The 12,137-nt window shown below is 34.2% G+C and overlaps 2 protein-coding genes across 2 annotated transcripts; both read left to right on the top strand.

Annotated features, from left to right (window-relative positions):
• The first annotated feature begins 1,471 nt into the window (after positions 1 to 1,471).
• Positions 1,472 to 5,550, top strand: LOC18035120 (ABC transporter F family member 1). Its single transcript, XM_006424429.2, has 6 exons — positions 1,472 to 1,634; positions 1,772 to 1,993; positions 2,707 to 2,780; positions 2,904 to 3,114; positions 3,213 to 3,447; positions 4,070 to 5,550. Exons 2-6 carry the CDS (start codon positions 1,772 to 1,774, stop codon positions 5,125 to 5,127), a joined length of 1,800 nt encoding a protein of 599 aa, XP_006424492.1. The 5' UTR covers positions 1,472 to 1,634; the 3' UTR covers positions 5,128 to 5,550.
• A 3,063-nt stretch (positions 5,551 to 8,613) lies between these two features.
• Positions 8,614 to 9,050, top strand: LOC18034114 (auxin-responsive protein SAUR50). Its single transcript, XM_006424430.2, has one exon. It carries the CDS (start codon positions 8,634 to 8,636, stop codon positions 9,048 to 9,050), a length of 417 nt encoding a protein of 138 aa, XP_006424493.1. The 5' UTR covers positions 8,614 to 8,633.
• The last annotated feature ends 3,087 nt before the right edge of the window (positions 9,051 to 12,137 follow it).

The following is a 12,137-nucleotide window of genomic DNA, read 5'->3' on the forward strand; positions in this document are numbered from 1 at the left end:
ATAATAACTATCTACGTCGATTAAATTATGTCAAAAAACTTAGATATGTTACAGCTGTGACTTTACATTCAACAATATAAGGTATGTTTTCCGCTTCTGCTAACACCCACTATGTGAATATCTAAAATGTCCCAATTGTTGCTATATAGGTTTTTATATCGTAAATTTACAAGGAACTCGCAAAAACGATAACAACCGAGCTTAAGGACTTTGTTTGATTCTAAGCAAATGTTATAAGGTAGTGAAAATATGTTATTTTGATGACTTTGTAAATCCTCAACGCATCTTTTCTACATATACACAACAAATTAATAAAATTACAACATGCGAGTTTTTATACATAGATATCGTGACTCTATTGGATGGTTGATGGTATTAGGATTGTAAAACTGATTTGCACTTTTGTTTTTAAATCATTAATGAAAAATTAGAAAACACTAACAACATTTTCATTTTTAATCATGTTGACTACCCATTTCTACAGCATCGGCTTTGATCACTCGTATCATGAAAATGTTTTACTTTACATTTTACTATCCATTTCTACAGCTTCAGTCTCGATCACTCATATCCGGAAATTCTTCTACTTACATTTTAAGTGTTTTATAGAAAAAAAAAAAAAATTATGGACAAGGCTTTTTATTTTTAAAAACCTTTTACAAAAAGAATATTTTTCACAAACTTTAGGTTAATAGAATCACGATACTCTCATGATCTAATCTTATTCTGAACAATAATTAATAAATTAAAAAATAAAAATTATTAAATCTTAATTATAAAGTAGCACTAAAAGATAGGTGACACTGACACAAGATTATTAGAAAATTAGGAGAAGATCCTCATTAAATTTTTTGAACACTCTCACATCAGGTACGTGATATTGTGTACTCAATTCTTTTTAAGTTGCTATGGAATATTTACTAATGTTTTCACAACTCCTCAGGGGAAAAATAAAAAAAGTTTTTACAAACTCTATTATATGCAAATTATTCTATGGAAATGTGACATGAAAGCATCCGGATACTGAAAACTAGAAAGCCAATTTTAATGGAAGAATCAGAAACGCTGACTCAGCATGATCTTGAACGTGCGACAATAATTGTGGCGCCGTATTTAACAAACGTTTAACATGTTTTCAAAATATTTACCTTTTCAACGGGTTATAGGTATTGAGCTAAACCCAACATTTAATTGGGCTAGAGTTTAGTCTACGAGCTCAAACTGAAGTACCCATCAACAGCTCTCTAAAGCCCAACTATTACCCAATCCAAGAGCAAGAAGAACCCAGCAGAAAAGGCAAAGTTGAAGACCAAGACCGACCTTAACTTTTTACTGTTGTCTGTCCAAACATTCGCAATTTCATTCCAATACGTAACTGTTAGTCGGACCACAAACCACATGTGCCATAATAACCTATCGCACACGTGTCACTCCCACGGTCCATCTCTCTATAAATACTCAATCACCCCAAGCTGTACCGAACTCTCTTCAAAAAACGAAACCCTCATAGCGGGTTTTCAACTTTTTGTGTTTTTGGGCAGTCTTTGGTCCTCTCCTCGCTTCTCAGGTAGCACCAAGGTTTCCATACCTCTAAACCCTAGATCTCGGATCTCGATTATCGATTCTTAACCAAGGTAATTCCTCATTCGATTCACCAAATTTATCGTTGCATTTGTGTTTTTAATCAGCTATTAGCATGAAATTAGGTCTTTATTTATTTATTTATTTTGATTTTGATTTTGATTTATTGATTGGTGGCTTGTTGGTGCAGATGGTGTCAGACGCAAGCAAGAAGAAGGCTTTGCAGAAGAAGGCTGCCGCGGCGGCTAAGAGAGGAGGCAAGGCGGCTGCGGCGGCGGCGTCTTCTAAGGCCGCTGCGTTACAGAATGGAAGTGCTGCTGATAAAGCTGCTAGTGAAATGGCAGCCATGCAGATTTCGGATCGAACTTGTACGGGAGTGCTTTGCTCGCATCCTCTGTCAAGAGATATTCGCGTAAGTTTTGGAAACATGATGATTTTGATTTTTAATTTTTTAGGGAATTGTGGATTTTGGAATATATTTTTTTTTTAGGTCGTGTGTGCTTTATATTGATCTATTATATTTTTCTTGTGTATATGTAATTGAGTTTATTAAAAATGGTTGTATGTTAAAAACACACACACACACACAAAAAGTGAAAGGAAAAGGTTTGCGAGAGAGAAAAAGAAGCAGGGTCGTAATTGAGAAAGAGGAGCAAGGTTGTAATTCTTACTTTCTGGATTACTAGAAAGTATCTTGAGCACCAAAACAGGATGAATTTCATTGATTCTCTTCGTGAAAACTGTGACAATTTGATTTTGATTTTTGGTTTTTTGGGGATTGTAGAATTTGTTATTTATTTATTTATTTTAATATTTTGAGGTTAATTTGTTATCTCTATCTAATTATGTTATTTGATATGTTTTATTGTATTTATGCAATTCAAAAGGAAGAAATAGAATTGAAACTTTTACTCTTTCCATGAGTAGAAAGTATCTTTAGGGTCAAAACAGGATGACTTGCACAGTTTCTTTTCAATGCATTTTAGTGGTTTTTCAGTTTGGTAATGCTGTGGTGGTTCTGTGTTAGAAAAAGTCTATGTTCATATTGCATGTTATTTCTCTGAGTTTGTCACTGAATTAAGATGGAAAAATGTTGTGATTAATGGTCTTTGCTTGATGCTGCAGATAGAGTCATTATCTGTTACTTTTCATGGACATGATCTCATAGTGGATTCTGAACTGGAGCTTAACTATGGCAGGTTGGTTATTATTCCTTCTATAGTCACGTGTTGTGCTTAAATGTAAAAAGCAGTTGGTTCATAATATAGGTAACCTTTCAATATGGATTGTGTGTAAATTTTAAACATTACTTATGCTTACAGGCGTTATGGCTTGCTTGGCTTAAATGGGTGTGGGAAATCTACGCTCTTGACTGCAATAGGGTGTCGGGAGCTTCCTATTCCAGATCACATGGATATATATCACCTTTCCAGGGAGATTGAAGCTTCTGACATGTCTTCATTGGAAGCAGTCATAAGTTGTGATGAGGAGAGGTTAAAATTGGAGAAAGAAGCTGAAATCTTGGGAGCACAGGTATGTCTAACTGAAAGTTCTTGTTATCTTTGACTGTAGTTTTTTTCCCCCTTTTCCAACAGCTAATGTTCTGATTTTTGTTGTCTAATCTGCAATAGGAAGATGGAGGTGGAGAACAACTTGAACGTGTTTATGAGCGTTTGGAAGCCTTGGATGCATCAACTGCAGAAAAACGTGCTGCTGAAATCTTATACGGTCTTGGTTTTAACAAGACTATGCAAGCTAAGAAAACGCGTGATTTCTCTGGTGGCTGGAGAATGAGGATTGCATTGGCGCGCGCACTCTTTATTAACCCAACGATTCTGTTGCTCGATGAGCCCACAAATCATCTAGGTTAGTTTTGTTGGTGATATTGATTTTATTGAAACTAGGTAGTTGGAAGATACAAACAAGATCTAATTATATTTGAAACAAAAACCTTCATCTGCATGCTTGGTTTGATTAATGTTTGTTGCATGTGATTGTTTCACGTGTGGTATGAGGCAGCAAAGCAGATGCCTTAGTTTGACTTTTTGAAGCCTATTTTTCGATTATCTGGTTAATCTCATGCTGCGGGTATACGTAGAGACGTAATACTAAACGTTATCTAAGATTGAAATGCTTTTGATACTGAGCTCTGTTCACATATTTGGTAATTTCAGTTCCAGTAGTGGGGTTTTGATTGATGGTTATTCTGCAGTAAGATTCATGAGTTAGCCTATATGAACCCTTGCCAATTAGTTTACAGCTTCCTGATCTAGTTCTTGACTCACTATGAAAGAAACATAGAAATTGGTCTGAATACTGTTTCCGTGAATTGTAGAGATTGCAAGTTTTTCCTGTTTAGATATATTTATTAAGATCCAATTACTTTTGATGCTGAAATGCAATGATATATTGTCATTGAATGCCTATATAAGAGAGAATTGAAGTGAATTAACACCCCCCCCCCCCCCCCCCCCCACCTTACACTCAGATCTAGAAGCTTGTGTCTGGCTGGAAGAGACCTTGAAGAATTTTGACCGCATCTTGGTGGTGATTTCACACTCCCAGGATTTTCTGAATGGAGTTTGCACAAACATCATTCACATGCAAAACAAGAAATTGAAGTTCTATACCGGTAATTTTGATCAGTATGTTCAGACTCGTTCTGAATTGGAAGAGAACCAGATGAAACAGTACAAGTGGGAGCAGGAGCAGATTGCTTCAATGAAAGAGTATATAGCTCGATTTGGTCATGGGTCAGCAAAGCTAGCTCGCCAAGCACAGAGTAAAGAGAAAACACTGGCTAAGATGGAGCGAGGTGGGCTTACAGAAAAGGTGGTGAAAGACAAGGTTCTTGTCTTCCGTTTTGTTGACGTAGGAAAGCTACCCCCACCAGTACTGCAGTTTGTGGAAGTGACATTTGGCTACACACCTGACAACCTCATCTACAAGAACCTTGATTTTGGGGTGGACTTGGACTCGAGAGTAGCTTTGGTTGGACCCAACGGTGCTGGGAAGAGTACGCTTCTGAAGCTGATGACGGGGGATTTGGTTCCTCTTGATGGCATGGTTCGGCGACATAATCACCTTAGAATTGCACAGTTCCATCAGCACTTGGCTGAGAAACTTGACATGGATATGCCTGCCCTCCAATATATGATAAAAGAGTACCCCGGCAATGAGGAGGAGAGGATGAGGGCAGCAATTGGGAGATTTGGGTTGACTGGTAAAGCCCAGGTGATGCCAATGAAGAATTTATCTGATGGGCAAAGGAGTCGGGTGGTTTTTGCATGGTTAGCATATAGGCAACCCCACATGCTTCTCTTGGATGAGCCAACTAATCATCTGGATATTGAGACAATCGACTCGCTTGCTGAGGCATTGAATGAGTGGGATGGGGGTCTGGTTCTCGTCAGCCATGATTTCAGGCTCATAAACCAGGTAGCCCATGAAATATGGGTGTGTGAAAATCAAGCCGTTACCCGGTGGGAGGGTGACATTATGGACTTTAAGCAGCACCTGAAGGCCAAGGCTGGTCTATCTGATTGAAAGAAGATCACCATAGGATGAATTTGAAGACAATGTAATAGTGCTGCTATTTTTATTACACATTTGGCTTAAGACTGTAGTAGGCCCAAGTGATCGCCACCACTGGTTGATGTTTTCCCCAAGGTGGGGATTATGACGAAAGTTTTATGTAGCAGCAGGAGGGACGACGGCTTATTTATTGTATGCCGCTGGTTCATTCCATAATTATCTGCGAAGTTGTTAGGTGATATTTTTGTTCTTGGTTACATTTGCCCTTCCTTATCATATTCCTTGGTTCCTTGGCCAAGAAGATGACATATGGCTAAACATATATTTAGGTTTAGACGCGAATGTTTATGTGCTATTGGACTTTTATTATATGTTGTACTCGAGAGAGATTATAATATTTTATGAAAAGCGGAATACGCAATGTTTCTTTGGCCACCCAACTTTTTCGTCAGTATTACTATCAGAGGTCTGGGTGTCCCTAAATAGTGTTCTTTTCTTCAGTTGTTTCCCTAATGGGAAGTTGGGTATCTTAAATTTTTAATAAAAATGGTTATGGTTATTTGGTGTTTTGATTTTTTTTTTCCTTTTTATTAAAATCTATAATTGAAAACCTTTCTCAATCTTTATTTATGTAATCCACGTTGGCAATTCATTCGGTTCAAGTGCACTTCTTGCTAAAGCTTGAGAAGTTATATTATAACATGTGACTTAGCGAGGGATCAGTTAATTTGTTTGGGTTCTTCAACAGTTGTCGGTGGGGCGCCAATTATCACTTGCCGGTTAGCACTTGTGTCATGTAGCTACGCGATAAAACGTTTTTATCTTTTTTTTGGTGGTGGGGGGGGTGGTTCAATTGAAAATTTTAAAATCTACCGAAGCATTGAAAATTTCTCTCCAAATTAATACAATTGGCAATCGTGGGAAAATTCGTAATCTGCGGCATGTACACATACATTATGGCTACGGATGCCCCCAGGCTGCGTAGCGAGTAGCTTTTGTGCTGTCTGGAGGGACACGAGTAATCAAAAAGTGAATATCTATTTCAATAAAAAGAGAAAAATTGTTACACATATATCTATAAGAGAATGGTAACGTATTTAAAACTCATAAATAAGACTTTCGGACAGATTTGTTGAAATTGTACATAGATTTAGGGCCAATTTGATAATATTGTAGTTTTTAAAATAATTGATGATGTGATATATAAATAGTCAATTGTGAAGAAAATCAATTAAACGTTTAGTAAAATTTATTTTTAAAATTATGAATTTCAAAAAGTAGTCAGTCGTATGTGTTTTGACAAATCTTATTGTTAAACTATTATAAGAATGCAAATGATTAAAATGAACATAATATTGAATAAAACTTATGCATTTATAAACATATAATATTTTTTATTGTGTATATATAATAATTGATAACTAAAACAACTTTATCATTTTATTATCTCAAAATAATTGATAATAGTATTAATCTCTTTATATTTAATAATTTTATTTTCTAATTAAATAAGGATAATTTAAATTTTTACCATATATGTGAGGATATATAAGAAGTGTGAAATTCTCACTCATATGACTAGTAAGTAAGGAATTTTTAGTCTGAATTTTAAAATCAGATTTTTTAAAAATTACACCATCCATACTTTTCAAAATATATGTAAGATGGGATAATTCTGTATAAAGTAATTTTAAAAAAGAAATTCAGACAATTAAATTAACTTTTTAACTTTTCAAAATTACTTCTAAACTTATGAAAACAATCCTAATTGGCCCTTAGATTCTTAGTAACCCATAATTATATTGTCACTAGATCGTAATATACAACTAACAACAAAGAGACTACTTTGACTCCACCGTAATTGAGGTGAGGTTGATTGATGGGGCGAATATCATTTCGCGATACATTAAATTTAGCATAAGTAAAAGATTTGTCACGGCTGCGAGTGTTTTCAAGCCGGTTAAAGTTTTTTTTATCTGCAAAGACAATTTGGGTCGAATTTAATGCATGCATTGGAAATGGCATTAAACAAGTTAACTACTACTTGTAATCCAAAAACATCCAAAATAAAAGAAGAAAAATCTTACGCTACGTAACAACTAAAACTTGCAGAAGCTACTAGCACTCTGTAATTGTTCTCTCTTCCTTTTCATTTTTCTATAAAGTTCTGATACTAGCTAGTGTTTGTAATTTGGTAGCAAGCACAAGTTGAGAAATATCAGCAGACAACTAGTTGCAGCTGGTCTTACTGTAGCCAGCATGCTGTTGCTGCATAAGCTATATATGATATATGTATGACAGAATATGTTTGCTTAAAGATTTCTCTTTGTGTAATTGATGTGCTGATATTCAAGTTCTTCTGTCATAATAGAGATGCATGCATGTATGAATGCATGGTGGCCAATATGGGATAAGAAATGAATGAATATAATACAAATATGATGCTTAGCTGTTGTGAGTGCTAGCAAGATTAATAGGCACAAAATTCTTTGAAGTTGTAAATGAGGTTTGAACTTTGAGTCTCACTCACATGATTGGGAGATAGGCATGTAATTATCAGTCAAGTTAGGCTTAAAACTCCCTTGTATAATATCTTGCTTTAAAATGCTGATTTTTTTCCTACAGGCAGCTTAATTTGTCTTGAAAAGGTTGGATTTAGTCTATCTCAAAGGTGACCACTGTTTAGGCTTTCAACTTTAGTCCGTACAAAATTAAAGAGTTGTATTATAAAGTGGGGTTATATGAATATAATACTTGAGGTTTGGCTCTGTTCTTGAATTTGTGAACCATATTGCATTCCTCTATGCTTCAAATCTACGAGCACCAGACTACTTAGGTTGAAGTATGTACAACCGAAACTCTCTTGAATGTTCTAGTTAAATGTGATAATCATTGCAAAAGAGATAAGCATCATTGGTGATATATGAAAAGAATTAGAAACAAATTCACATCGGTACTAAATTACTGTGTTGAGCTACCCATGCCTGACTTAAAAGCATAAGTTGGAAGGGTAAGAGCTCAAAAAACAGTATTTACGTTTAATTTCTAACACTTACATGTGTGAAATCAAGCTTATTAAGGATATGTCTATGCTTTGCGAATTGCGAGTTTTGTATGTGAATTTATTTCTTGATTGTTACTTTGTGAATTAATTAATTAGCAAAAATACTCAAAGGGAAACAATGAGAGGTTAGATAGGAATAGTGAGACACGTCAAAAGAACTGAGCAGCGCATGACAATAATTTAAAGGCAGACATGACTAACCAAAAGTGACATTTCATGGTAAGACGCAGCTCTAGGCAGCACTCACTCACATGCACTGGTCTCCCAGTTAACTCTAATGTCAGGCCTTCCATGTCCTCTAGCTGCATGTGTCAATGTAACCACTACAGACCATGCGCCCGTTCTTATCTCTGACCCTCTCACTTTACGTACACTCTATATATACACCGAGCTATCTTGCTAATTAAAAGCATGCAAGTCACATTAAAGAAAAATTAACTACAATTAATTAATCATGGCGCCTAAGCTCAGAACAAGCAGCAAAATAATCAAGACGAGTGGCATTGTGAAGCTCAAGATTGTTGTAGAAAAGATACACAAGAGTCTCTTAATGGGTAGGAAATCAAATTCCTACTGTGATGATTATGTGCCTCAAGATGTTAAGGAAGGGCATTTTGCTGTTATAGCTGTAGATGGTCACCAACAAAAGAGATTTGTTATCTCATTGAGTTATTTGACTCACCCTATGTTCTTAAGGCTCTTGGAGCAAGCAGCTGAAGAGTATGGATTTGATCATGAGGGTGCGTTAACAATTCCTTGCCGTCCTTCCGAGCTTGAGAGAATATTAGCCGAGAGATGGCGGGAAGGAGAGCCAGCCGGAGCTGGAGGTATGAATTGGGGTTCCTGTGAAACAATGGTGCAAAGTTGTTGAAACTTTAGGTTTTAATTAAGTTGTTTTCATTTTCTTCCTTGTAGTTGGTTGTTTCTAATACAAGTTCTACACTTTAAAATCTCTCTAAAATCATAATGTTAGGACTAAACTAATTTTATTACTCTGAGGAGGGTATAACTTAAAGAGAAATAGTTACAAAAATTATTGTTTTAACTTAGTTAAAATTAGTTCAAGTGACATAGAGGTAAATTAGGCACTACATTAGTAATTAATTAATGGATAAGCTAAAAATATTTGGGCTCCAACTAGAAGGTGTCCACGCTATTATGTACCCATAAGCTCAAAAAAGTGGTGGCAATCCTAAAGTTAGATAAATTATAATTTATTACAATGTGAAATTCTTTAATTATTACTAAGTGAAGATAAGTTCTTTAATAGAGAACTTGGAAATTATAATTTATTGTAATGTGGAGTTTATTAATTAAAGATTATTTCTCTATAAAGTATCACTATACAAAGTTTTAAATGTATATACAAACAATAAAAACAAATGCAGCAGTTTCCCGCCAATTAATCATCATAAATTTGCTAATTTTTAATAAGTGACTTTCGAAAACTAACGATTTTGCTCATTAAATATTTCAATTATCATAAGCGGCAAAGACAAAAACGTTATGACTTCCATAAATTTAGAAAGATAACGATTTTTATTTCTCCTTTTCACCTTAATTAGGGTAAAATAACCTTTATTATTTGTATAAATGCTTGTGCAGAAAAGCCTAGAATGTTATTGTTAAAATTTAGTAGGTACGTATTTACTCTTAAATGATTAGATGAGGGATATACATATATAGACATCATAAATTGAACTTTGTAAAATTGGAACAAAAACATAAACGGTAGCGGAAAATAAAACTTTTTACGGTTGTTTTCTTTCAACGTGGCTCAAAAGAAAATAATCCTATGCAATAGCTGGGGATTCTTCCATATTTCCAATTCCGCTATTGTCATGATTCGACCTTATATGCTATGCTTAATTACGAATATCAATTTCATTTAATTCTTATCTTGATATTATTGAATATCCTTATTTTACACACACAGACACACACACACATATATATATATAGAGTTCTAATGAGGGTTCTCTTATTTTATTAAAAATAATAAATTAGAGTCTGCATTTTTCTTGTTTTTTAGTTTTTCCTTTAGAGATCCATTATTACTTAATGAGACTCTCTATTTATATATTTTCACGACAAAAAAATTCCTATTTGCTGGCCATTTCACTGGGGAAAAAAAAAATGCCTGTTTTTCTGTTTAGTTGGGGATAAAGAAATTGATTACAACTACCATTCAAAATTTCTCTTGTGATCTAAAAGACCACAGAGATGGTCAGTATTGAGAGCTGTTGGGTACTAGGAAATCCACAGATTTGAATAAACTGATTCAAGCAAGTCCCTAAAAAATTTCACGCGTGATTTTATAATTGTTCTTCTATTATCTAATAATCTCCATCTTGCAATGATAAGAGAAACATTAAAGGAGCGTTGTGATATCAAGAAGATATATATCTGATCAGGATCGTATGGAAGGGGGGGGGGGGGGGGGGAGCAATAAAAAGCTAAAAGATCGTGATCAAAACATCCGATGTCGATTTTTTTTTCCTTTTTCTTTTTGGTGGGTCAATTCTAAGCTGTCATCAGATATTTTTCTTGGCCACATGCCCACATTGTTCGCAAGAAGATTCTTCTCATTTAAGTGCCCAAAAAAACCCCATATGTAGGACATCAAGTTGGATAGGTAGCAAACTAAATGGCTACCCAAGGGAGATCAAATTAAGCTTGACGACAGGGGAGATGGAGAACAAGGAAAGAAGAGATAAGGTAGTAGGGTCATGGATTTGGAGCCAAGGCTTTTTGTAAACACTAGCTAACAATTGCAATTACAATCGTGTATGAATTTGTTTTTCTATGTTGTAAAACTTACTTACGCCCTCAATTTAGGCTAATTATTTTGTTGGCATTTTTTTTTAAATGTGAATATGTCTGAATTTGGTTGAAATTTGATTGCGTCTAAATATAAATGTTTAAATGATATATTTGTTTTTCTATTTTTAATATTTAAATATAAGTAGTATCTTATTTATTTTTATAAATAAAAAATAACTTAAACATGATTATCTGACATTTATCTTCTTATAAGTCAATACAAATAAAGGGATTATGTTTTAGAGGTTAGGAAAAAATATATTTAATAGAAATATTTTTGAGATATAGGATTTACTTCCCATTAAGATAAAGTCACAAAAATTTACTTTTTCTATTCAAATGTAAATGTCCAAAAATCAAACATAAATTACAAAAAAAAATTTAAAAAGATTGAAATTAATAAGAATTTCAGACTTCAAATACTTAAAAAACAGGCTCTTAACCATGTATTTCAAAAAAATTACTCAAAATTAACTTTTCAAACAATGTTTCAATAGTTGTTCGATCAGAAATTTCTAAGAGAAAATAATATATTTGTCTGATATAACCTAGAATTCAGATAAATATGATATAGAACAAGGAAAAAACAGAAAATAATTGAATAGATTTTAACAGAAATGTTTACACACCAATGATGTTTTAGATAATTGTTGAAAATACAAATATTTAACTGGGTAATCTCAAAACCTATGATTAATAAAAGAGCATTTATCTCATAAAATATGCTCCAATTGTTAGTGTGACTATGAAAAGAGTGCTATTCCATAAATAACCTAGCTTCATTTTTCTTGCTTAAATTACGTGAAATAATTAGCAACATAGCATGCAATGTTAATTTCAGAATGCATGCACTTAAAATTAGTTTCAGCCACGTGGTACGTTTTTCCAACACACACAGGCGAAACCAAGTTCATGCGGAAGGCTGTCTTGCCCTCCACTTTGTGAGAGTTTGTAAAATGTAAGGTAAAATTTTAAAAAAAAAATTCATAGAAATCCCAAACTTGTGGTATATTTAGGCAAAACCCAAAACTAAAATTCTAGTTGCGCCATGACCACGAAAGATGAGATGATCAGTACAGGGTACAGTACTTTGGTCGTAAGTAAATTAAACAACGGTCGTTTGCGTTGTCGTGGC

This window comes from Citrus clementina, unplaced genomic scaffold, assembly GCF_000493195.1.
Source record: "Citrus clementina cultivar Clemenules unplaced genomic scaffold, Citrus_clementina_v1.0 scaffold_8, whole genome shotgun sequence".
In the NCBI taxonomy this organism is placed as follows: Eukaryota; Viridiplantae; Streptophyta; class Magnoliopsida; order Sapindales; family Rutaceae; genus Citrus; species Citrus x clementina.